At 46.6% G+C, this 26,435-nt stretch overlaps 1 protein-coding gene across 7 annotated transcripts in view; it reads right to left on the bottom strand.

The window, feature by feature from the left end:
• Positions 1–26,435, bottom strand: part of LOC127474088 (uncharacterized) — an 80,237-nt gene that overhangs the window by 51,933 nt on the left and 1,869 nt on the right. For 3 of the 7 annotated variants that reach the window (XR_007905727.1, XR_007905729.1, XR_007905725.1), the window contains exons 1-3: positions 21,348–21,894; positions 17,042–17,139; positions 2,564–2,733 (exon numbers count right to left, since the gene is read on the bottom strand). Coding sequence is in view for 1 of the 7 variants with exons in the window: in XM_051794531.1 (XP_051650491.1) it covers positions 2,564–2,733; positions 4,407–4,627; positions 17,042–17,139; positions 21,348–21,427 (569 nt within the window). In the remaining 6 variants the exon portion in view is untranslated. Of the gene's footprint in view, positions 1–1,579; positions 1,818–2,563; positions 2,734–4,406; positions 4,628–17,041; positions 17,140–21,347; positions 21,895–23,107; positions 23,244–26,435 lie in introns of those variants that run through there. The other 4 variants (XM_051794531.1, XR_007905728.1, XR_007905726.1 and 1 more) reach the window with 4 other exon arrangements.

Below are 26,435 nucleotides of genomic sequence, written 5' to 3'. Positions count from 1 at the left end.
AATGCATGCTGTACAGTAGCACAATTTTTGAAAACCATATTGTTTGGCCCACCAAAGTGATTCCCAGAAGTAATTCCTGCGAGGAGCACACACCCAAGCCAGTCAGAATTTCTGGAATGACATTCCAGTTGCTCAACACCTGGTTATGCAGATAGAAGAGAAAACAGAGCGACGCCTTAGCCAGTGTAAGAGATAAGGGTGTGAGAATCCAAGCCTGGCTAGCACATGAAAGTGCCGATGACCTCGCCCCACGTCCAGGATTGCTCAAGCCAGAGGAGATGCCAGTATCAATACACACATCTTCTTTCAGAGTCACAGGACTCTTCTCAGTGCTGGCTGCTGCCCTCAGATCTTAACCCCAGAATGGAGGGAAAGTGCCACGCTTGCTGAACAACCTGCTCACAAAGCTGTTTGTCTCTTCAAACCGACTGCAGAGAAGGATTAAGGAAATTCTCTTTTATTATTCAATCTAGTGGAAGACCTTCCACCTCTTCAGATAATCTCACGTGCAATTAGAGGGAGGTCAAAGTAACGGGTTCTCCGTTTTCTTCAAAACGAGACCCACGGCTCCACTGTATTCCCTCCCATGGAATGACTGGGTAACCTTCCCTGGACCTAACAGAAAGCAGCTCCTCTGGGTCAAAGTCCCTGAGTGTATTCACCTTCTTTCTTATAAAACAACTACTAGCTTGAAGCAAATACCATTTTGGATCTGTGTCCTCAGTATCTAGCAGGAACGGGCTGAAAATTCTCATTTTGCATCCCTAAACAGAAGCAAGGATGTGTATCAATAGCAGTCAGTTAATTCATTGACTAGCAGATTTTGGCAGCTGTAGCCCAAGCCCTGAGGTAAGGTAGGAGGGGTAAGGGGAGTTGCTTGATGTGGATTCCTCCTTGGCCCAACTGAGGTGCAGAGACCACTTTGCAAGAGTGAGAGGCAGGGGAACTGAGGGTGGGTACAAGCTGGGGATAGATGCTGGGTGAAGGGGCACCTAAATCCTCATGCCAGTGACACCCGGGGAAGTTCTGGAAGGAGTCCAAATCCAAGCAGCCTGGTGCTAATATAACAGGCCCAGCATGTGTCCTGCAAATCCCTGGCTGAAATAAAGACCACAGGTATCTGGTTGCAGGGCAGCGGTTCACATTTCAGGTAAAGGTTTCCCCTGAGCCAGAGGGAGACCTTCAGCAGCTGTTAGTGCCCCTCGTGCTACAGTTGGGTTCCTCACCTGGCTACAGCTTTGACCAAAGTGGTTAATCCAAACCTGCAAAGGCAGCTTTGGTAAACAAAGACCTGTGAGCATGAGTAGGCAGGATTAGGTGAGGGAAAAACACAGCAAGTGGTGCCTCTCCCATAGGAAGAAAAGATGCTTCCAACAGGTGCTGGTAGCTGTCCCAAAAGCACTAAGGAGTCCCTCCATCAGTGAACTGGCTGGCAACTTCTGCTTTTCCTTATTAGCAATGAATCAAACCCTTCATTCCTACCCAGGAAGTTCCTAAGGTATATGTTTTTCTACTAACAGATGGTAAAGGTAATAAAAGGTAATAAATTAGGAAAAACTTTTTTTTTTTTTTTTTTTACCTTTCTAACAGCTTCACAATAACTGACACACACAAAAAAATCACATGGGAGCCTTCTCTGACTTGAGATATGAGGTTATAATAAAGCATGTCTGGGTGTCTCCAAATGGTGGGCAAGACCCTTAATTCTTCCTGGAAGAAAAGAATCTTTTAGTTTCTGGATCTGGCTGTCCAATGTCCTCACCTAAATATTTCTATCTGTAACTTGTCACAGTTTCTGTAACTTTCACAGTAACAGACAGATGTGAGACACTGCCCAGCTGAGGAAACCCCCTTGGCCAGCACTAAAAAGTCTTAGTGCTTGTTAGCCAGCTCTCTACCCAGAAGGCAGAGCATGGGGCAAGTGACCAAGTGTGTTCATTTTATCAGACAAACCTATGCCACTGAGAACAGATACATTAACAATTCCTTTGATTTAAAATGAAATAAAAGATATGAAGTCAATAAGAAGGTTTGGGTTTACCTCAAAGCACTGCTCTGCCTGTTAGCTGAATGAGTGTGCCAGGGCAGCTTCCCTTCAGTATCACTTTGGTTCTATATGCTTTCTGGGAAGAGCAGTGGTTCCTGGGCCATTCAGTATTTGCCTGCATGGCTGGCGTGTTTCCCTCCTGCTCCCCTGCACTGCTAACGCACTTTCCCTGGGAGATGGAATGTTTGCCATACCAATATAGCAACTAAATGAATGAAAGTTCAAGCAGGGCTATAAATAGAAAGGGCACCAGGTTTTCACAGTGCACATATAAGCTACTCCACACCCACTTCCTTTTGTCTGCCATTAACTCTGAGATCTGAAGCGGAATAACCTTTCTGCACTTTGGAAGAACAAACAGCAGAACAATTAAGAGACCAAACTGTTATGAGGAAGTCACTGAAGTGCAGTGTAGGAAAGATGGACAGTCTATTTTAAATAGATAGATAGGTAGATAGATAGATAGATAGATAGATAGGCCAGAGTTGCCAAATAGTAAATTTTAGCAAGACTTACAGGAGAATGTGGGGACGGCTGAATAAAACTGCTTTGGGTGAAATTTCACTCTGCCCATCCTTCTTTAGCCGACCCTCTCCTGCATGGTGTGGAGCAGTGCCAGAGCTCAGGCAATAATGGGAAAGGCACAGTGGCCCCTCGTGGTGGAAACCAGCTTCCAGGGCTGTGGGCTGCAAAGGAGGGAGAAAGATACTTGATGAGATGCAAAATAAGAAAGAAAAGCTAAACAAAAAGAAACAACTTTTTTTTTTTTTTTAAAGACAAAACCTGTTTGCTTTTCCTACCAAAGACAGAGCACACTGGCACTATCCTAGCATTGCTTTTCCATGTAAATAAATGCCTTTTCATGTTGGCACAAGACATGTTTAGGACAACTATGGGTGGAAGGGTGGGGGTTACAAAGGCAAAAGAGGTGGGGAGGTGCTCCAGGAGGCAGTGTCAGCTCAGGACTCAAAGCTCACAAAGCCTTCCACTCCACTGCATTTTCTCATGCTTCCCCTGGACTGGAACTGGCTAGTTCTCTCGAGGAAGGCTGTTAGTAGTCAATAATTGACACTGAGATAAAAACCAAATAGACCTGGGAGAAAGTAGCTGAGTCACGCAAGGTTAGATTAGGTGGCAATTTACTATTTTTAGTTTTAGCTGTTGGATACCAAACAAAATCTTACTGAAAAGAAACTCTTGCCCCAAATGTAGGCTCATAAAAAATGTAACAAGTTCACAGGTTGGGTTTATTATGGTTTCGGTGTGTGATACGAGAATTGCATGTACAAAGGGAACCTTTTCTCTGTTTAAGGAGGTTCTATGGAGGTTGGCATGGCCAACACTCAGCCTGGTGGGAGTTTCACAGTTTCCATATGCAAGTGCAATAATGAGTAATAGAACAAAGTATCACAACATGTTCCAATGTGTCTGGTCGCCTGCTGAGAATTCCAGGGCATTTCTGCCCAGCTGTCTGAACAGAGTTCCTGGCTGATCCTTATCGTTTCGCTCCTCACAATGGAGGTGGCTGTACCTTTTTTTCTCTTTAAAACTGTTGAGGAAATTAGTTTGAAATGCTGACAGAACAAATTCCTGCCTTTTCTGAGCCACTGGCCATGCCAGATATTTTCTGTCTCATCCCCTTTACCTCAGTGTGCACTGTGCTGGGGCTGGCTGGAGAGGTGACTACTGTTCACACTGCTGAGCGGGTCTCTCCTGCAATGCCCTGGTGCATCAGCACTTGTTATCCCTGGGTCTACATTTACCCAGTCGCATGGTCACTGCCAGTCTGTTTTCTCTCCCATCTGTCCCAAAACAGCCCTAAAGGGAAGTGCCCTCCATGAGAAAGGAACTTTAGTTGTGTTTAGAAAAGTGCTGCAGCGCAAAGCTGCTTATCCCAGGACTTGCACGACTGTACACAATGTGAGCAAGGGAATAATCTGTCTGGGAAGATGCTGCTGCACATGAAAGCATCTGCCTGCAGCTAGATTCCATCAAAGAGCAGATCTGCGGATTGATTTTCCCAGTATGACATCTTCCATCTGCAGAGCACTCAGAGGCTCTTTTATTGGCCCCGCTGTTGTTCGTGATTCAAGCAACATGATGAAACAGCTCACAAAAAGGCACTCAGCTCCCAAACACTGCCCCAGCAGCACAAAAAGGCCCAGGATGGGGTGATGGCAGAAGCAGAGCCACGGTGCAGGGGCAAGGGAGGAGCACAGGAAATGCTGTGAGGACAGGCAACGGGAGCGGTGACGTCCCACATTGGTAATTGCATTTCCCAGCCTGTGTGTTTATGGAAGCCCACCCCATGTTCTGGGGACAAAGACCAAGAGAAGCCCCTTGTGCCAGCGCAGCTCACCTGAGCAGGGCACCAGGAGCGCCGCAGCTGCTGGCAGTGAAAGCTGGCACGTTCGGTTCCTCTTTCTGTCTCTGTGCTTGAGCTCTCCACACGCTCGGGCACATGTTTGTGCAGTTTTATTTTATTTGCAATGATGTCACAGGCAACCTCTTGATGACTTGTGACCCACAGCAGGCCAGGTACCACTGGTTTATGAAAGGAGAAGAAAGTCACGAAGAAAGCTGCAATAACAGTAATTAAATAAACTCAGCAACTAAAAGGACAGAAGTGGTACATAATTTCACAGTAAGCTGCCATGGATATTTCAGGAGGAGACAGTGAATAAGGGAGGCTTTTGGTGTACCTAAGAGATTTGGACACAGCAGAATATGTTCCCTGGGGCTGAGCACCTGAAGCCTGAATAGCCACATCAAACATTTTTGGGGCATAGCACACAGCATGTCAATTTGCCAGGGACTGGGCTCTGCCACGGGATATGCTAATAGTGCACAAGAGGTCTGAATGCATCCCTGGAGTAACCACACAAATTTACATATCCTTCTTCAGAAATGGATCTTATTAGACGGCCTGAACAATGTATTTAGCACAAGTGTGCTTTTATGTCCTCAACCTACCAGAAAGCCCTATTAGATCATTATGCTGCTGAAATGTAGTCCCTCACATGTCAGATAGAAGCTATTCCTGGGACATTCCCTCTGCTTTTAATTGATGGGAAAGGAATATGTCGTTCCCCAAAAGCATTTCTTACTGATTCACTTTTCTTTATCATCTGATTTACAGGTCTGATCTTGACTTCTCACCACACCCAGATCTCCCATTGACTTCAAGGAACAGGGCTCTGTGGGGGCAGTGTGAAAGTCACTCAATAAAGGTTTTCAAGAGGAAGCTGCTGAATTCATCAACACCAGAATTTACATAGATCTAAAAGATGCCAGCAGGTTCGCTATGGCAGGTCTGATGGGCTGTGTCAACAGAAGTGGCCCGATGCCGTGAAGAGGGGCCGTGAAGAAAGGCCCATGTGTTTGCAGTGACAGCCCTTCCCGCTCCCCACAGGCTGGCACGTCCAGTGCGTGCACTGTCTGCGTCAGCAGGGACTCCCCTCCTGCACTGCTGGGAGGGGAAGCAGCTCCAATAAACACCACTTGTTGCTCAGGGGTGACTGTGATGTGTACAGACACAACACCCACTGCACAGTGACACCAGAAGCCGAAGCCTCTAAGAGAAGCCAGAACGCATTGTGATTATTTCATTTTCTACACGAAGAATTTGCCAGACACTCAGCTAATACTCAGCTCAAATTAGAGATCTCTTGTGCAGGATGCTCCATAATCACAAAAAGCACGAGCTCCCTTCAGAGATGGACAAAACCCAGGAGTTACAAAGAGCTACACAGAGCCACAGGCAATGCTGCAGCAAGGGAAAGCCTGATCTTGGAGAGACACTGGGACACACTGAGGCTTTTTCATCTGCATCCTTATTACCTAGCACATCCACAGCAGAGTGGTCTTGTGTCTGGATAAACCTAATACTGCAGTGATTACTTATAAACACTGCTTCTGTAAGATTTGGAGGGGAAGAAATCTTTTCCTTCTACTGAGGAGAAAGAGAAATGACACCCTAGAACAGCATAATTTGTATAAACTATTGTGCATTTTACCCACGGCTCATCTGCCAAGTTCTCTTGTTTGGGAGGAGCCTGCGTGCGTTTTGATGTGCAAAGTAGGATAATGGATCACCATTATTAAAGGGCTTACAAATTGGGCAGGCAAGCCCCAGGTGAGAGGTCACTCTGACTGTACCAAAGGAAAGCTTGAGCTGAATGAGGAAGCTTGGGTTTGACTGAGACGACAGGGAAAAGAGGTGTGCTCTGCAAGACTGCAGGTCTGTGTGTCTGCACAGAAACCAGCTACAGCTCTTGGGTTTGTTCTCAGTTTCTCACTCTGCCCTTTGTGGAGTGCACTGAACACGTGTGACAACACAGTTCTGCCCACCCCGGGCTCCTAATAAATCCAGCTGCTGAGAGAGGAATGGGAAACAAGCTCCTCATCCTGTGGGGCTGGGGTGGGGTAAGGAGCAGGAGGAAAGCTCTCTGAATGACATGGGAAGCTTGAGCTGTCCTTCCCAGAGGGTGAAGTCCTGGGATGGAGATGGAGCCACAGCTTCATTTGTTCCAGAGAAACAGCCCTACACAGACGGCTGGTTGCCATGGGTGTTTGGCTGAAGGGTCACATCATAATAACAGCAACGATACTTGTTTAAAGTAGGACAAGTGTTGCAGCTGAAAGGGGTGCCAGCCCTTAGGAAAAAAATCCACCGTTGTGCCAGGGCAGGCAGGCAGAGCTAATAAACAAGACTGAGGTGTCAGCTTACCTGCTTGGAGCCTATTGCTGCTCCCCAGTGCTCAGGCTGGCATTCTCACCAGTATCAGGGGTGGAAAATACAGGCTTCAGCCACAAGAGAGAAGTCTCATGAAACAAAACTGGAAAGAGGAATCAACAATTTGGGTTTCCTAGAAGGCTGGGGAGGGCCTTAATCCAGCAATTCCCAGAAAACAGTCCGTAGTGTCACTGGCTATGGTGACAGCGCTCTCATCTCAGAGCAATCCTTGCCTTTTACAGATGAAAATCCTGCAATTATATGAGATTCTCACCTTCCATTTCAAAGAAAGAAAGGAAAAAGAACTGCCTCTGTAGCCCACAGGATTACAGAAAGATATTGAAATGGTTGACCCCTGAATTCTGAAGGCTGATCAGCAAAAAAATGCAGTTCAAAATACGTAGGCTAAAATACTGTGTCATATCAAGTTTACACCAATTCTAGGAGCTTTTTGAGGGCTCTACTTGTAATTTCTGAGTGTGAGGGTTAGTTACATTGTGCTGTATAACAGCCATGCTTGTTGTCCTAAAAATTCCCTATTAATTACACTTCATTTACAAGCAAAGAAATGCAAATCTAACTCCTGACTCCTTGCTCTTTGGCCCCAGCCATGCTCTGACAGCAGTAGTCTAGACAGGACAATTTGGGGTGGCAGCCTTACTTAAGGCCTCTGGAGGAGCCTCAGGTACACATAAGCTTTCAAGCTCTTGTGTTCAGCCCTACCTTAACCCAAACCAGAGAGGTTTCATTTAGTCTTTAACTCCTTCCCTCCATGGCCCTCACACAGATGTCTTCCTAGAACAGAACACTCTCCTCTCCACCCCTACACATCGCTGTTCTCCAAGCTGCCAAAAGCTTTGCCTGTTTTTCCTTTACATTTCATCAGAGTGTGGCAGTGAAGACCCTCCTCAAACTCTCTAGCCTGGATGCAGCACAAGTCTTCCTCCTCCTACAGAGCATCCTGCAGAGGTCAAAAAAAGCCAGAGGGATATTAGAAGGTATGAAGAAAAAAGGCTTGTGCCATGGGGTACTTGAATAACGTGGTACTATCTTGACCATTTGCAGTCTTACTCAACCCACTGCTATGACGTCCTTTTCCTTCAGAAATAGGGAAGTCTAAGGCGACACTGCTGATGAGGGATTTAAAACAGCTGCAGCAGCAGGAGAGATGAACAGATGGGGCCCCTCTCACTTGAAAAGAAAACAACTGGATGGGAACATGCTGGATACTTGGAGTGAAGCAGAGAATGTGATCAGGAAATGATTTTTCACTTTGTCCCGTAACGCAAGAAGTAGGCAAAAATAATGGCAAATTTTAGAGCGCAGGTGTGAAAGAGAAGAGCCTGTTCACCCAGTGATGTGTTCTGAGGCCACTGTCTGAATGGGACCATCATTCTTTCTTGGTGCTTCCTTTACCTGTGGAACTCACTGTCACAGCCTGAAGTGAAAGTCAGAAATATAAACTGGTTCAAAAACTACCTGAAAGAATTCAAAGAAGGATCATCAAACACTAGTGGACATAATGGTGTGAATGGAACGCTATTGTTTGTTTTCTTTTTTTCCCCTCAGTCTTTTCCACCTATTTTCCTTTCTTCAACCCATCTATCATTTGCTGTGACACAGTTTTCTGTATTACTCCTGCGCTTTTCTTTGCCTTTCAGTCATAGGGTGCAATTACATTTCACAATATTTAAGAGCCAACAATAAGGTTTTAGGATGTGATGAAATGTTTTTCTTCAGAAAACAGATTTCAAGGTACCAGAAAGCTTGGCAGAACCATGCACTGTCAGCCAACAGAGAAAATTTGTTGTCCCAAAAGGATGGGCTCAGCCCCGGAAGTGTTTCCTTAGTGTTGCAAGTTTTTGTTCATTGGATCCTTTTTTATTTTTCAACTAAATGCGTCACCGTAAGTTGGATGTCAAGTACTGCTGATCACTAGGAAGGCATGTGACCATGTCACTGTAATGTGTTTGGTGCTGGATCCATAAACTCATAAACATTTGACCACTGTCTCTGCACCGACGTGGTCATGACCAGAAATGATCCATGACACACAAAACACTTGTGTCTGGCCCAAGAGAGAGCTGTTAACTGCTGTGTGGCAACATGGCTTCCTGTGGGGAAGAGGATTCTCATAGACCCAACAAAATCAGCAACGATTGCCTGTGAAGTCACTAATTTATTTATCTCTACTTCCAGCACCCCCACAGGGTGGTTTATAGTTTGTGAAGTACTAAACAAACACTGAAATACACTTGGGTTTTACATCAGTGACATTAACTCTTCTCCATCCCCTGCTCCCCATCACTGTTCCAGGGGTTTGCAGAGATGGGACTGGCTTTAGGAAGTTATAATAGAGGAAGGAAAGGGCACAGGGAGATTGCTTGCCCCAGGGAAAAACTGTAAATCCTTCAGACAGGAGAAGGAAGTAACATGCCAGAAAACAAGAAAACCTTGTAAGACCCTCAAGTGTTTTGTCTGAGGCAGTGTTGGAAATGAATGCTGTTCTTTTCCACAGCAGAAAAAGAAATAGGGTGGGGGAAGAGCTTTCTGCCACCAATCAGACACAGGTGATCTGTGAAGGTGCAGCTGCACGGCCTGTCCTGCCCCAACAGCTCGATGTAGTGGAGAAGCCTCAGCAGTGAGGGGAAGGGACTTGATGCTGTTTCCCTCAGCTGCTGAAGGACAAGTCTACATTCAGCACATGCTGTGGCCATGAGAGTGACTGTGGGTGCTGCAGCCCTGCAGCATTCAGCACGGTTCAGTCACTTTACTGCTGGGGCAAGAAGGTCCCACTGTGCGGAGAGAAAAAATGTAGAGAGGTTTTTTTCCTGGGAGGTAAACGCCTCAGCGCAAAAGAGGAGGAAAAGCAGGGGATGCAGTACCAGTCCAGCTGTGCTGGGGCGCTGCTTCCCAGCACAAATCCAACAGGTCCTCAGAGAAGGCAATGATCCCCCGGCAAGAGTCAGTGGGGAAGGAAAGCCAGCCAGGGGGTGCAACCTTCCTGTCAGGGCCTCATGCCTCTCAACTGAGCGTGAGCCTGCTCAGCCAGAAAGACGGGAGGGAATTAGAGAGCGCTTTTACCTTGCATTTGATGAACAAATCAAACAAACCCCTAAAAAGCATGTATTTCTCCAGGAAATGTGAGTGCTCAGGTCTGCAGACACAAGTGCTTTGTTTCCATTGGAAGGCCAGTAAAGACTTCTCCACAAACAGGCACACATGAAATAATGCCAGAACACAAACTGATCTCTTGTTCTCCTCACTTCTAAGTCATAGCCAAGATTAGGGTGGATATCTAGGAAGCTTCGTGGATAATCTGGGTACTGTACATCCAACACTAGCAGCTTGATGTCTAATTTATTCTACATCTTAAATCCAAAACCTACACATTGAGCTGACAGGTGGTTTTGGTTGCTATGTGTGTCAATATATTTTATTTATGCTCTGCCAAACTTCCCAAATGGTTACAGAGCTATGTGGATCAGAAGGTACAATACAGAGAATATAGAGACCGTTGGACAGATTGGAAGTTTCTGACAGAGAAGGTCACTTTGAAGCATCTTGCAGCACCAGGTACTTACCCTACCTCCTTTCCCATCCTAAGCTACACCAGAGGGAATAGGAGATGCTGCTGCTAGCAGAAGTCTGCAGGAGGATGGGAGCCTAAGTTCAAGGTTCTGTCTTCCCTCATGCCTAGGTAAAGATCACAAATCTGTGTTTAATCATTCCCTACACCACAGCAATCGCCCCTCTCAGTGCACTGTTCAAGGGTCTCTCCCTCCCTGTCAGGACAAAATACCTGCTCTTGTTGCCTCGACAGCCTACAGGTGCTGAGAGTTGCAACACGTGCCAGAAGCCAGCACTGAAACCCTCACTCCCCTGATGGTATCACAGCACCAGCAGAAGAGCTGGAGGTGATACGGAGGAAGGGGAACATGACCTGGGAGGTCAGCAGCTCCATCCCACTGAGAGGTGGCTCTGGGAGAAATGAATCACTTGAGACCCAAAACCAGCAGAACAGGACTTGAAGAAGTGCTTTATCTCAGGCAGGTGACCCAAACAACGAGCCATAAACTGAGTCTTTTTCTCTCTCCCTCAGACTCTTCTGCTGGAGCTGCCCTTCCCCATTAGTTGTCAGTGGTCTATTTTACCCCTCTGCCTCCGCAGTCCAACAGAGCTGCCAGGAGCAGGACTGCTGTCACAGCCAGCACCGTCCCTGCTCACTAAAGAAAGGAACAACCTGCTCCTTTCACAAACGTGGCATTCTCAGAGCAGTATCTTCTGATCTAACTGTTCCTCTCCACTAATATCAACCTGAGCTGAGGGTAAGACTTCAGATGCATGTGGCCCTGGTTTGAGGGCACATGGCACAGCTTGTTCTTACAAGTTACCCTGGGGAGTGACCCTGAGCATTTCTCAGATCTCACAAAGAGCTGATGAAACCAAAGGAGAAGCACTTCAGTGGGAGGGTAAGAGATGTAGAAGTGGCTCCTGCTGGCTTAGCAGCCTGCTCATAAACATGTTCTCAGCAGAAACAAGAGGCAGTTCAAGCCTCAGTTTGCACCTCACTAAGGACATTTTCTGGAGGGCAATCCTTGCAGCCACCACCTGTTCCCTACAATATGATGTTCCCTCTCACCTGTACCAGCACACTTGCTAGTGCAATGGAGACCAGTTACAGTAGTATGAAAAAAGTGATATCAACTGAGATTAACCCGGAGGAAGATCCTCTGCTACAACTTCTATAATCCAGGCACAGGTTGGATTTAAGAGCCAGTGGTTTGGAAGAAGCCTCTTCTAGGACTGACCAAGTTGAGCTGATGGATCCTTTGACTAGTGTCCAGGGCTTTTTCAGTTCTGACCCTCTCCTTTCCCCCTGGGACAAGTCACAGCATCGCTACACAAAGGCGTGGCTACTTGAGGAAAGGCTCAGCAATCCAACACAACCACCCTCACCCACCATGCTCACCCCTGAGCTGTTCAGACCGCCAAACACAAGCCAGATTCACCCCAGAGCTGGCTGGGTCACAAATCTGTGCAAGTAGGAAGCTTCATTTATTTGGGTACCTTTGGAAGTAGTTTGTCTGTACAACCCTCATTTGGCTCTCTTGTGTGAACGCATTATGAAACAGCCTTGTTATACACGCAGGTAATATTGTATTTTTGCCTCCTTTCCTACACAGGACAGGGCCTGCTCTAAGGATGAATCAGAGAACACTATTGTCTGTAGCATCCCAACTTCAACATCTGCTGAATTTGGACAAGAGTGTGTAAGTGAAGCAGGAAACTGTAGGAAGAGGAAGGATTAGGGCAGCCAATTGCTGCCCTGAGGACCTGGCAGCTCTCCTGCCCTGCTGGGCGAAGGCATGAACCGGAATTGTTCATGTTCACTAAGGGTTGCTCACTAAGAATGTGTGCACGCACCCCTTTTCTGAATGCTCATCTGCACAGCCTTGCACTAGGCCTGCAGAAATGCAGGAAACTCAGTTCCCGAAAGGAAAGAATGGAGGCTTTTTAAGCTTAGTGTTTACCAGCCTCAGTTTAGTCCATACAACGTGGACCAACATCTCTGAGTTTTTCAACAAGAGACTTGCAAAAGACAGAGGTATCACAGGGATGGAGAACACAGAAAAGCTCAAGGACAACCTAATAAGCTTAGGCTGCAAGGTACTATTTAAAGAGTGGATTGCAGCAAGGTCTCGAGATACACTCACATGGAAAATGAGAGAACTTAGACCAGATGCTGGCTCAGAGCAACCTTCTTCCACTACAGCTGTGTCTTGCTCACTAAAGAATGAGAAGGAGAGTCACTGGAGCATCACAGACCTATAGGACAGCCGGAACCATCTGCAGTTCAGGTTGCTACACTAGCTGAGGAAGGGAGTGTTTTGTTTAGCTGTAGCCAGGGTTACAGTCACCTATAACTGCACATTTCCGTTTTGGAGCATCGGTGGGGTAACACAGATTTCCTTGATGCCACAGGCCTGTTAAAACACAGTACAGTTATTTAGTGCACTGGTGACATAGTGCTCTCCGGCATGGCCGGCCCTGTGTGGGCCAGCGTGCGAAGTGTCACCAGAGGTTTATGGGAGGAAGGAGTCCTGCTGCTCGCCTACTTAGGAAGGCAATTGGGTAAGAGGTGTTTGACTCTCAGTTGCCTAAGCACAAAGAGACCTACATTCTCCACACACAGAAACAACCAGGCCCAAGAGGGCCTGTGTGAAAGCCCCGTAGATTTGAGGGCAAACCACCCAGCACCTACAGCACTGAGTTTCTGTTTTACATAGGGGGGTGAATATACTTCAGTTTGAGATCTCTGGCTGGAATTACCCAAAGCCTTAAAAGACACAAAAAAATGACCAGCCTAATTTGTGGCTTCTGCCTTTATTCCATGCAGGTCGAAGCTTGCTGCAGAGCTCTGATGAGGTAACCTGCCAAAGCAGAGGGTGAAGGATACAGTAAGTAGAATATAACGACTTTATTACAGTAATGATCCAGCCAGGCAATGAAATTGCTGCAAGTGGTTAGTTCTTTTCAGTATCTTTAAAGGACAACTCCTTGAGCAGGTGCAAGAGAGTGGGCGTAGGCTTTGCCCCACTGATGTCAGTGGGAACGCCCAGCTCCTTTTGAAGCAGCTCCTGTGTGGAAATGCTCCTCTGCTCCCCTCCTGGGAGCGTGTGAATTCTCAACAATCTGAGCTGCCGTTTAGCTGCAGAGGTGACTGATTTACACAAAACCGGATAGCAAGAACTTCCTGAGATGACCCTGTTTTGTGAGGAGATTCTAATCTCATGACAAGTTTGTCTAGCCAGATAATGACAGTAATTAGCCAGGAGGCAAGAAGGTGGATCTAGGTATTCTGCTTCATGAGTAAGAAGGACGTTTTATGGGAGTGGAATCAGGAGGAGGATGGAAACTGCTAATATCCTCCAAAACGGAGCTGGAACAAAGAACACAGTGCGGAGGGCTGCTCTTGGGACTCCCCAGCCTGCTCTCCTCCCAGCATGGAGACACTTAGCAAGGAAGAGGTCCTCTTCCAAAACGAGCCACTGCTGAGCTCGTGCTGGCACTTGATATCAGCAGCATCACCTTTGTCATTCCTCCTGCAGCACAACCGGGTTTGAATGAAACATGGAACGGGGGACAAAGAGGACTAGTGCAATAAATAAATAAATGCCAGCATTTCAGATACTCGAAACAATTTGCAGTGGATAAATGAGTAAACAGAAGAGGCAGGCTCTCAGAAAATACCATATTCCTTCTAAGATACAATAAACTGAAAAATATCCCTGCAGTTCCTGTGTAGCTTGGTAGGGGCTTGCCTGCTGCAGCAAGGGCACATTATCACCTGTCCTTATCTCTTGTCATTTCCATTCAAATATTTGCAAAGCGGTAACATACGGGGTAGATAAGAACCCACAGGAATGGAGAGAATAGAGTACTTAATTCGTAAGTGCATGGATTTTTTTCTCCTAGAAAAAAAAAGGTCTTTATAAAGCAAAGGTGAGATGTTCCTTGCAAACAGGTAGCTCTGGTGGTATCAAGTGATGCACTTTTTTCTTTCTGGGGTGCTGCCAGACACCCTGAAATGATAGAGTGGAGAGGAATGTGAGATTTCCCCCTTTCATCATAATGGTTACTTTGAAGCCTAATTACAGCCATTTAAACAGCAGCCTATTAGCCATGCTACTGCTGATGGCTGCATCGAAATGCACAGCCTGACGGGAGCTGGCTGGGCAGCTCACACATGGCACTGCAGCTTGGAAAGGGCAGGGAGCAGCGACAGCTCCGGGGCCTGGCAGCCTCTGCCATGCCTGCTCCAGGGCTCTGCGGAGGGCAGGAGTGCCATGGGATGCACTGCAGTGGGACCCACGCGAGGTGACACTTCACGTGCCACGAAGGCCAGTGCCAGGCAGGAGCTTGGTCACTGCTCCTCAGAAACTCTGCAGGCCAGAGCTGTGTCAAAGGATGGCTACAACGGTACAGGAAACCAAGAGACACCACATCACCTGTGGCTCTCCCTGAAAGCCAAGCACCAAGAGCCCCTGCTGACCCCCAGCTGCTGACAGACACTCTCATTAACCTGATCCCCACCACTACCGTAGCTGTGACAACCACAAGGCCTGGTCACATTTGGTGCTGCTTTTCTCCTGCAAGACTTCTCCTCTCCACTATGTTTCACATTTTTGCCTCTGTGCACCCCAAAAACCAGGCAGCTCGGCTTAAATCTTGAGTGTCCAAGCACTTTCCCTTTTCCTGAGAGAACTGTGAGTGGTAACCCAACTCTAAAATAAAGGCCTAGCACAATGGTGTTCCTTCAACAGTGGAGAAGGAGCAGAGAGCTGAGAACACCAACCCTGTTACAATCTCATCTTCTAATACGAGTTATACCAATTTCTGCACAGTTTCTCATGTGCTTCTCACAGGTAGGCCACCCAGCACAAGGGAGGTATAACTGGAACAGCTGTTTCTACTTGAAGTCTGAGGGGGACATTCATGAGCTGGAGATCTGACACTAATGCAGTTGTTGTGCGTCTGGTCACACTGTGAGGTAAGTGAAACCAGCACGGTGCTACTTTACTTGTTTGGTTATAAACTGTGGCAGTTCAGCTGCTTCGTGACCGACCGAGACACCCCTGCAGCGGAGGCGGGATCCTCTGAGGGCTGGAGCAGGGAGCTCGGGCAGGAATAACAACAGCTGTCCCAATACAAAGTGTTCCCACTTGTGAATCAAAGCCCTTACTAAGATCCTGTCATGTCCAGACATGTTTAATTCTTATTCTTGCAGACATAATATGAAGGTAAGGATCCATCCTTTTTCAAGTGCATCTTTTTTTTTTTCCCTTTTGCAATGGGAGAGGAAGGCAAACATGCACTTGCTGAAAGGTTGGAAACAGGAAGTTCTGTTTGATTTGCACATTCCCTGTTTCTGATGAAAAGTAGGAAATATAAATCACAGCCTTTTATTTCAAATTTGGCACAAAAATTTGCCTTCGAGGTAATGTCAAATAACAGACTTCACACTGCTTCGAATTAGGCTGATGAGGAGTACAAGGCAAAGGCTCAGTTCTGGGAGCGTTTCATTTAGTTACATTTCCCCATTCAAATCTCATCTTTGAGAAGCCCATAAAAATAGCAGTAGTAAGATAATAAATAATAGCTATTTTACATAATTTTTACCTATAAAATGCATCTTCCCTCTTAGTCCCTCACATCATCTTAGGGCTGGGGAAAAGCACTTAATTGAAATATTTTTATGGAAAGAAAACAAACTTTTTTTAAAATTATTGTTTTCCCCTGTTTTGCTTTTCTCCCCTTATATAATTTGGCCTTTAATCTTTTCTTGTCTCCTGCTACTTCCATCTAGGAACACTTCTGGTTATACTGGAAATTCAGACAAAGACATTTAGCAATCCAGAAAAAAGTGTCAAGTGACTTTTACGTTTTGAATGTGAAAGAACAAAATCAACTTGAACAATTCAATGGAACCGTAATGAGTCCAACAGACCTATCAGGCCCTATGTCAGGTGTGTGCACAAAAGTTTTCCTGAAAAAAGTGGATTTTGTTAGAAGTGTTATTTTTTTCACTACAGTTATTCTGGTCAAAACTGTATCTCATTTATCTGACTCAGACACAGAGGGATTCTACAGCAGACTGACACTTCCCACATCTAGTGGGAGGAAAAGAGGCTACACGGACTTACCTGAGAAAGGAGAGGTTACAAGCTTGCAAGCCATGACCACCTAGATCTGTCCTCATCACAGATAAACTTTATCACAGATAAAGTTTTATTTTACTCTGGCCTTGAGAGCGGTTGTGCACAAGCAGCACCTGAGCATAACTGACTCTGTTGTTCTCCTGTCACTTTGTGAGCAGTGCTCCCTCCAGAGTGGACTGCTCCTGCCATGTGAAGTTAAATCCCTGCTTTATTCCCTGCACACCTGATGTTTGTGCAATGACAAGGAGTAACTGGGCTTCACATAAAAACTTCATGCCATCACTCCAAATGTGTGACGCTGGATTTAAAAGCAAGTCCTTCACATTACTGCTCTTAAGTTTCCACTTTACGACTGCCACTGTGTTGCATATTTATTTGGGAATCTATACTGTTGCAGACAGGGAGAAAGCCCAGAGACCTGATCACCTGCTGTCTTGAGAATGGTTATGAATGACTTCATGGACCTGAGGTGAGAAACTGCTCTGTAATGTGACCTGAACCCCCTTGGAGGAGCTGCAAACTATCAGGAAGCCTTACCCCATAAAATCAGTCTTGTACTGTATATGAAGTGCTGTATTCTGGTTATTCTGCTCCCGTTCAAAGGCATCTCCTTTTGACTACCTCCATCCTCCAAGCTGAAAAAGAAATATTGGATTTAATCTTGAGGGACAGGGCCTATACAAGTTCTATCTAACTACTAACAGCACTTAGGATCGGTGGTTTCTAAAGATTAAATGGAGTTGATGTGTGGCTGCACTATTCTAAAAATCAGACTAGTAGTTCTGGATCTGCCCCATCTTCTGAACACAGCACTGGTCACAAAGTGCCTCCTCTCTGAAGCAGCTCAGGAATTTTGATCTGATTTGGCTTTTCAAAACTTAACAAACATATAAGCGCAGACCTGTTTTGGAAGATACAGACAAACGTCCCTGTCCAGCAAGCTGAAACAGAACAATTCCCAGCATTTCAGTAAAACCTTGTAACAATCACCATGTAATTGCAGGAAGGTTTGGTGCCAGTAAAGGAGCATTTCCTGAGGTTAATTCCAAACAAGCTGTTCTTTGAGTAGTGGAATTAATGTTCACTGGGCACATCTGTCCTTTGTCCCTTAATCTCCTCACCACAAAAACCTCTGCCCCAGTGTCAAATGTAGATGAAATTTGTCAGTGCCTTCAAAAGTCATTAAAAGGAGACTGATAAATGATGTGACAGATAATACACTTGTGCAGGCTCTCCTCCTCCAGAATCCAAGCTCAAAATGACCCGCACAGCTTCTGCCCAGCCCAGCAATTACCATTGCTCACAGTAAATAGCAACACAATATAAACAACCTAAATTCATTTGCATGCAAATATGACACTGGTGTTCCATGCACAAGCATAATTCATGTTGTTGGGGCTATAATAATTCCCTGATTGATTTTAATAACTATTCCTCTTAGTGATACAGGATCTAAGGCTCCAGGGAGAACTTCCAGTACCTAAAGGGGCTACAAGAGAGCTGGAGAGGGACTTTGGAAAAGGTATGTAGTGACAGGACAAGAGACACTGTCCCTGCCCATGGCAGGGGTTGAAACTGTGTGGGCTTTAAGGTCCCTTCCAACCCAAACCATTCTGGGATTCTATGATGACTGCTAAGCCTAACAAAGATTACAGACAAAGAGGAAACGGTGAGACAAGTTCTAGAATCAAATACCAGAAGAGTTCCTGAGTCTGGCCATCTGCAAATAACACAATGAAACTGCTGTCACCAGCAGCATATGGGTCTTCCCTCCTCTCATACCCAGGTATTGTATAAACAGCTAAGTGAGAGGGAATCATCCAGAAATTGTTCCCTCAATGAAACTTCAACTAAAAGAAAGCCACCCAAAACGAGATTTTTTTCTGAAGAATTTGCCCAACTCCTGTGCAGGAAACATCTAGGTCATCAGCATACAATACAAGTATGTGGTTAGGGAGTAACTTTAATGACCTGGCTTGGCAGACCCACAAAAGCCTGAATATATCTGAAAAGGTTCACTTCTAAGCTATGATTCCATATCCTGAAAGGGGAAACCACCCTTTTGTGTTTCTGTTCTCCTGGTGGTTGCTCAGAGGGCTTCTTTCCCTGGATTTGTTTTTTAAAAGCCTGTGTGTTCACACTTCCCTTTTAATGTGTATCTATGAACTCTCATCTACACACTGCTGTGGAAATGGTTGCCAAGAACGAAGAACTGTGACTTCAAGGAGGAAACACATAAAGGCAGACGTCCATCAGCCTGTCCACTCCTGTCATCATTACACAAGCAAATTGCCAACACTTATGCCACGGTTTCGGAGTTCTGGACCGAGATTCTACAGCTGAAGTTGCTGAATTTCAAAAGGCTGACTTAAAAGTGCATTCCTAGCTCCAAGCTCTTGAGCTAAGGAATATGTCCCCTTCTGCATACATTCCATATGAAGACCCTGGGGTTTTGTTCTACTTGACTCTAGCCAAAGGCTGGTATGACTGATCACCTCCCTGCTGCTCACGTTAGCAGAAACTTCTGCCCACGTCCAAGTACAGGCTAATCTTGGGGCTGGGCACAGTGCAGCTGGCCTTGGCCTTTCCTGCTCTAAGTCCCTGTCCCATGCTGAGCCAAAGCTCTTTGTTTAAATTTGGGTTTCCCGAGGCTTTGGTGTGTGTGTGCTCCACCTGCCAAAGAGAATGCAAGCAAAATTTGATTCCCAGTACCTGGCATTGCTGCCCTAACACAGCTCAGCCGGCGTGCATTCACAGTTTCAGCAAGTGGGGCCATTTGTCCTCCTCCAAGTCCTTTGCTGGCTTGGGTGTTTTATTTCCCTTTTCCTGTCACCGTGCAAAGCTTCATTTTGATGGTTTAGGTAAAGACTTGCCAGAATAAAGGGCCTGCTTTCATGAACAGCTCACAGTGCCCAGGTGGGAAGAGCCACGAGTGCTCGAGAGGATGAAGGTAAAGAAATAATCAGGTTTATCAAAAGGAAGAGTACAAGGTGAGGAATGTTGATGTGGAGGATTTGCCCCTGTGCAAGCACTTAGGTGTGTTTACACAGGGGGAGACAATCTTCCCAGTGCAAGAGAACAAAAAGGGCAGTTCTAAGGATACGGATACAAAACCAGCCCTTGGAAGCATAGGTAATCTGTTCCTGTTCCTCAGTACAGCTTCTGAGTAACAGCCTCCTTGCCACATATCAGGTGTGTTTCTTAGCACTTACACCTCTCTCCACTCTCATCCTTTTCCTCTTCCAGGAAAGAGCTTATAGGACAAAGATGATTAATCTCATTTTACAGACACAGAAACCGAGGCAACAAGGAAGCTTAAGCCCTCAGTAATAAAACCTATGCCAGTCAGTAGGCCTGGCAGTTGCATTTCCCCTCCTGCTGAAGGTTTCTGTGCATGGAAAACCACAAGCATGAACAAGAAGCACCCCCCTCCCAGGTCCCAGGAGAGAGGATGCTTGGATTTCTCACTCCCAGAGGATGGTGCAACCCAAAGACACAGAGTCACCTAGACCCAGCAGCCTTTGGAAGAAGCCTAAGTTAATGAAGTTAGCTCTATCTGTGATCTTTATCTAAGTCGCTCTGATCTCCCCACACAGCTGCAGGGCCAGGACAGCCCTGTCTGCAGGGATGCTCCGGGGATGAGCCCCCAGCTGCCAGCCAGTGGAGAGCAGGGGCAGGGGTGTGTCTGCCAGCACAGCCTTGGCACAGCTGGCCACACTCCCTGGCCCCAACCAAACACCAAACCACGCTGGACTTGCAGGCCTTACAAAAGGAAACATCAGTGTCACCGGGTCAGACTACAAGGCAAGAGGGCTGAAAAGTTCAGCTTCTCTCCATTTCCCTATTCCCCTTTGTTCAAAAATTCTTCATGCTTACATATTCAAAATCCTGATGTTTTTGCAGTTGCCATTGCAAATGTAGTTTCTGCAGATTCACAAACTTCCATTTTTCCAAGGAAAACAAGAACTGATTAGTTTTGGAAAAGAAAACAGATTTTTTTTCCCCTTCTGAGCTTTTACCTAACAGAGCAAACTATGCCACTGGATCTCCCTGTTGGACTTTCTTTAATTGAATAACAGAGCAGATCCTCATTGAACTCCATCACCCCTGAGGGCAACGTCCCCCAGTGTGCACTGCCAATCCCCCTGCGAGGTACAGCACAGGAACACAGGACTTTGGGGACCTTATCACTGCTGTGGTCAGGTGCCTTAGGTCAGAGAGGATAACAAGGAGGCAAACAGTGCTCATAAAGCAGTGTACTGCTGTGGGAAAACGTGGCTTAATATTGACCTACACTGAAGTGTTTCCTGTTGGGGTAAGGAGCAGTCTGAGTCTAGAGAGGCTGTGCAGCTGAGAGAGAATGACTTGTCTCCAAAAGCTGCAGCCAATGGAAACAAGTGGGTTTGTACAAATGGGGCTTCAAGAGATGATTGTAACAAAAACATGAGACAGCACCTAACAGGCAAAAGTACAAACACACAGGCAAGCACTTACGTAGGGATGCAAGAGCTGATGGAAAAATCAAAATGGAAAAATGTGGTTTCTTCAGGCTCAAGTGAGGGAGAAGCTGCTCTTGTCTTTCCTGTGTTAACAGTGCTGAGCTGTGCCTTGCAGCATGTCCCAGCTGAGAATCCATGGAGCAGCTCAGCCAGCATGCTTAACCAGATTTTCCACCACACCTTTGGGCTGCAGCACACTGTCATTATATCATGCATGCCTGAAATATCTCAGTGAAGCTGGGATGAAGGAACCAAGGGACCTGTTTCTGACTTTGGCCGGAGCTAGGAACAGCTCTGTGTGGCTCCTGGGGAGGGGCGACGCCAGCCAGTCCCCCAGCCCCTACCTGCTGTCTCTCTGTAAGCAAGGCCCAGCATCTTGGCAGAAGGGCTGAACCATCGCAGGGCAGGAAAGCGTCCACATCATTATGGGGCACACAAGGCCTTTCCTTCGCTGGGTTCAGCCTGTGACACAGAGTCACGTCTGCAGACACGTGTGGGACAGAGCACGCGAGCATCCAGATACACAGGTGCTCCTGGAATTCCCTTGCAGACAGAAAGAGAAAAAAACCCCAAACCCAGACAGCTGCAGAGTCCTTGGCCAGTGCAGAATCTGCTGGGCTCCGGGAAGTGAAACAGCAGCAAAAACATGGTGACTTGTGCACAGCTTGAGAGTTGGCCTTCAGCAGCGATGGGTACCTGCACACCTCGGGAAGTCCCGTGGAAGCCAAGCTCCTGTACACACACCTGCATTAAAAAAAGATCCCATTGTCTCCCTGCTCCATCACCCACGTTCTGAATGGCCCCTTGCTTCACAACAGTTTTCAATAACTTCTGAAGAGTTTTGGCTTCTTCCCATTCATGGAGAAAAGGGCTGGGGCTTTTGCAGCTCATTTTTTGCCCAGCCTCAGCTTCAATTATTGACTTGTCTTATTCTCCCAAGACCCAAACAATCTCCTCAATGGAAGAGCATAAGTGTTTCTATAGGATGGGCCCTGTCATTTATATCAGGAGATCATGTCTTGCACTTTCCTCATTCCTTTGTCCTGAGTAATACCTTCTCCTGCAAATAGAAAAGGGAGGGAGGGAAAAAACGAAGTCAAGCAACTCCTTCACTGCCTCACAATATGTTAATATTCCCTGAATATTTCTTTGGGGCTAGTTTGAGCCCAATCCAATGGCTTTGCTTGACCAGGACCAAAGCCTTATTTAAGCCTACAGCTGGGCTGACACAGTGCCTTTGATCTCCTTGTAGGACGTTCAGACCACTCGTAGCTCTCTGGCTGCAGCCCTGTAAGAAAGAGCCCAGCTGATCAGTTCAACCCTTAGAGCAGAGGAAGCTCAGGCAGCACCTCAGCAACACTGACACGTCCAGGTTAGTCCAGCATAAACTACGTGTTTTGGCATCTCCAGGTAGAACTTGCTGGTGCACAAAGCACCATTCTTCTCCCATTCCCAAGCTGAAGCCAGTACAAAAGCCCAACTTCTGGGTTGCACTAGAGCAGCCCTGTGCTGACAGAGCTATCATTCCTGACTCTGCCTATCTCTGCTGTCTCCACTTCTCCACTACCATACTCTTTTTCTGTGGGCTGGCTTTACAGTGCCTGTTATTGCTCCACCTCAGATGTACTTGACAGGTGGCTTCATCAAGACCCTACCAACTCTACCGCTGCTTTCCTTGCTTTTCAGTGGCATCCAGCCCTGGCTCAGAGTCTCGACGTATTTCCTCCACACCCAGATTCATGGCAGTTCCTCACTGTCTCCTGCTGAAACCAAGAGCCCACTATATCCTGCTTCTGTCCTCCCAGCAGGGCTTGTTCCTCTCACTCACCACATTCCAAGAGCATACCTTAAAAAACCCCAGGGATTTGCACACAGACCCAATCCCAGGGGAAACAAAGAACAAACAAACATCAGGACTCAGTACACTGCAAACTGCCCAGGTAACCCCAAACATGAGTGCAGTTATCTACCTGTACTTTCCTGCCTTCCCAACAGAGAACAAGAACTTAATGAAATTCTGACACTCTTTGTTATTAAGAGCAGTGGTCACTTCATTAGTTATGCTGTATATTTAGTTCCTAATGGGTATCTGTTAAGCACTTACGCTGGAGGTGAGCAGAGCTAGCAAATCTTGCAGTCTCTCAAGTGGTGAGACAGTGAGTTCACAGGAGGTGACGGGACCAGATCCACGACTGCAGAGCAGCATTGTCAGAAGCCTTCAGCAGGGGCCCAGCTCTGCCCTGTGGAGATCAGTGGGGAAACACCACAGTTAGTGACTTCAGGGTGTGCTCTCGGCTTCGGAAAACAATCCGTAGATTTCAGCAGGATTTCTGATGTCACTCGTGAAACTGGGACCAAAGGACGTGGATACGCTGGGCCTGCCTTTTGCCTTAAAGGATCCCAAACTATTTATAGTCTCTTGCATTTTACTTTGAGGCGTGTTTGGGTGGATAAGCAGCAAGGACAAAGCCATACACCTGTGTCACCTTACTGCAAACAAAGATACCTTCAATAACGTGCAGCGTGGAGGGAATGAGCGGGCAGGTAAGGGCACACACATGATTTGTGTCCTGTCCCCACTGGGCAGCCTGGAGAACTCTCACCTCACAGTGGATGTTCTCCTGCCACCTCAGCCAAGCAAAAACACACCCAAAGACAAAACTCCAGGTCAAATAAAATGTCTTCTTTTATTTGGAACAAAATACTGTTTCTGTGAGTGATTTTTTCATTTTACAAGAAATGAAAAAAAACAAAATTTAAAAACTGAATAATAATTTTTAAAACAAATTAAATATTTCTGGATTGAGAAGGGTGAAATTAGACCTTACTGCAACATTTCTTTTTTCCCGGACTAACTTCACAGATCTGCTAGACAGCTATTGAGATCAAAAGAAAGAAAAGCAGTATGGTCCCCAATAAACCTCCCAGCTGCAATCACTGTCAGACCAGCAGCCAGGTACTTTACTAATAACACTCATTGCTGATCCTAGGGCAGAATTTCCCTACAGAGTCTCCCCATGTGAGATTATACGTTAATCAAAGGAAAACAACCCAAGTATTAAACGGTGTTTCTTTACCTCTAAAACAAACACACAAGCCTTCAGATCACACCCATTGTTTCACATACCTGAACATTCTCACGTGAACTGCAGTATCTCCTGCAGCTGCTGGCAGCAGGGAGGTCACTTGGGGTCCCTCTGCTAACCCTGAGCTGCACAGCACACTGGCTGTGCTCCCTACGGGGCTCGTGGCTGCCCCATCTGACTAAACTTCCTCATTTTGCATCATGTCCCACCACTGAGAAAAGGTGAGAAATCCCAAATGGTACCTCTGATATTGTACAGCAAAGGAAAAACCAAGCAAGAAGCCCCTAAGCCCTTCCTTCTCCACCACAGGCTTTCCAGAGTGGTTCTGAACCACCTCTGAGATCCCCCTACCTTCAACAACCAAACAGCTTCTCTTACAGCAAAGGCCATTCTGAAAGGTGCCCTGGATCACAGACACGCCCTAATATGACAATGGAGAGAGAGATTTTGTTTGTTATTTACACTAAAGGACTATGAAAAACCAGATGGGGAAAAGTCACCTCTGTATCCGTTAAATGAGGCAAAGTGACAGAACAAACAGTGCAGGGCACAGTAGGTCCCACTAATTCCCAGGGTTTCCATAGTTTGTTCCTCCTCTGCTGCTGGGAAGTGGCATTCAGTTAGAATATGAGGCCTCTGGATATTTGCCCAGGATTTCTAGATGTCCTCCGGACGAGCCAGGGCATTAGTTCTTCAGAAATCACAGCCATGTCTGCAGCACACATACAAGCCAGCAGCCAGACTACCCATTTCTGAGTCGCTGTGAGAGACCGTACCTGTTTTATTTATGTGGCTCTCACTTGGGTGCCAGATGGAGTCCCTGGAAGCACACCCCTTTACTGGGTGCTTGCAGAGAGCAGGGACCAAGAGAGAAGCCGGGGATCCTGCCTCTAATGCTGCCTGAAAGGAAGAGGAATGGTTCAGCAGCAGTGTAGAACACTGGGCTAAAGAGCCTACACGAGTCAGTGTCTGCCATCATGTGTCTCAGGGTCTTCTTTAGGGAAGCTGTACTTTGATCTTTGCAGTCAGTGCCTTTCACTGGAGTTCTCCTTTCACTGGCTCTTTGATTTTAAAGCCATTTATATTCCAAGCCAATCCGTACTAAAAATAGGATTCCTTACTAAGAATGGCACTGGCATTACTCACTTTGTGCTCTGTTCTCATCTCAGGCTCCGTTTCCACACCTCCGGCTGGAGGAGTGTGCTGCAGTAAAATCATCCACAACTATGTGCTTCTGAGAGCAGGTTTTGAACCTCTGCCATCCTTTGGAAGCTCCCACTGCTTTTTCTTTCATGTGCTAATACAGTTCAGTGGCTTATCTCCTTTCACATCCTTGGGGCACACCTCTTCCAGACTGTATACTGACAACCCAACCAAGTGGGAAAAACGCACAGGAGATAGAGCCATCCCCTTCCTCCCCCTTGCAGTTTGGGCCAATCTGCAGCTCTCAGCTGAAAGGGATGCCATTCTTACTTGCACTCAGGAAGAAACAAGTTGCTCTCCCTGGAAGCTACTGCATCCTTTGGCTTTGACCATCAGCTGCTCCCCTCCAAGTGCTCATCAGTTACCGGCAAGGAGGCCTTCAGGCTTACCTAATGGCAGGGACATTTTTCCAGCTCAGTTTCAGGGATGCTGAGCATTTCTGCCCGGTATCACTCCTCCTCAACATGCCTGCAAAGCAAAGGGTGTGGGAGGTGGGACATACCTCTGGTCAGGTCTAGCTTCGTGCTTCAATGAATCCTATATGGGGCTTTGGGGTTTTTTCCCAGCTTTCTCTTGAGTTTTGCACATCACTTTCAAGTGTAAGAACGTGTTTCCTCCTGCCATCCATGTCAGAAGTGCAGCCAGTGCCAGAGCTGACTGTCACTTATTTGCTCTGATAAGGGGTTAAATATGCACAGGTAAACCTGGGCGTATGTTCATAATGCAGGTGGCAGTGATACTTTAAAGGAGGCACCTTTCTTTGTTCCCTTAATGATTCATTCATTGGGAGTGTGGGAATTAACCTATATAAATTTTTGCTACTAAGGAGATACACCTAGATCCTGAAATAGTGGATGGGTGAGAACCAGTTGCAGGGACTCTGCACCTTGTCCTGGTAGCACAGAAAGAAACAAACCCACGGCAGCAGGCTGGGAATAGATGACTGCATGGTATTTCCCAGGGCAAATTCTCTTTACCTCCTGTTTTCCAGTGACTCACTAAAAATCCTACAGGACTGCAGAAGACACCTCTGAGAAAGGCCTGACTTGACTAAGACCTTTACTGGGACTCTCTCTTCTGGAGGCTAAACTCTGACAGCCGGAATTCTAACCAATATGGCTCAGACCAGGCAGTGAGCAGAGG

The sequence above is a fragment of the Manacus candei genome, unplaced genomic scaffold, assembly GCF_025592945.1.
Source record: "Manacus candei isolate 608988 ecotype Guabito, Panama unplaced genomic scaffold, ASM2559294v1 h1tg000039l, whole genome shotgun sequence".
Taxonomy (NCBI): domain Eukaryota; kingdom Metazoa; phylum Chordata; class Aves; order Passeriformes; family Pipridae; genus Manacus; species Manacus candei.
The sequence above is the reverse complement of the archived record's forward strand: the minus strand, read 5'-3'. Positions and strand labels throughout refer to the sequence as shown.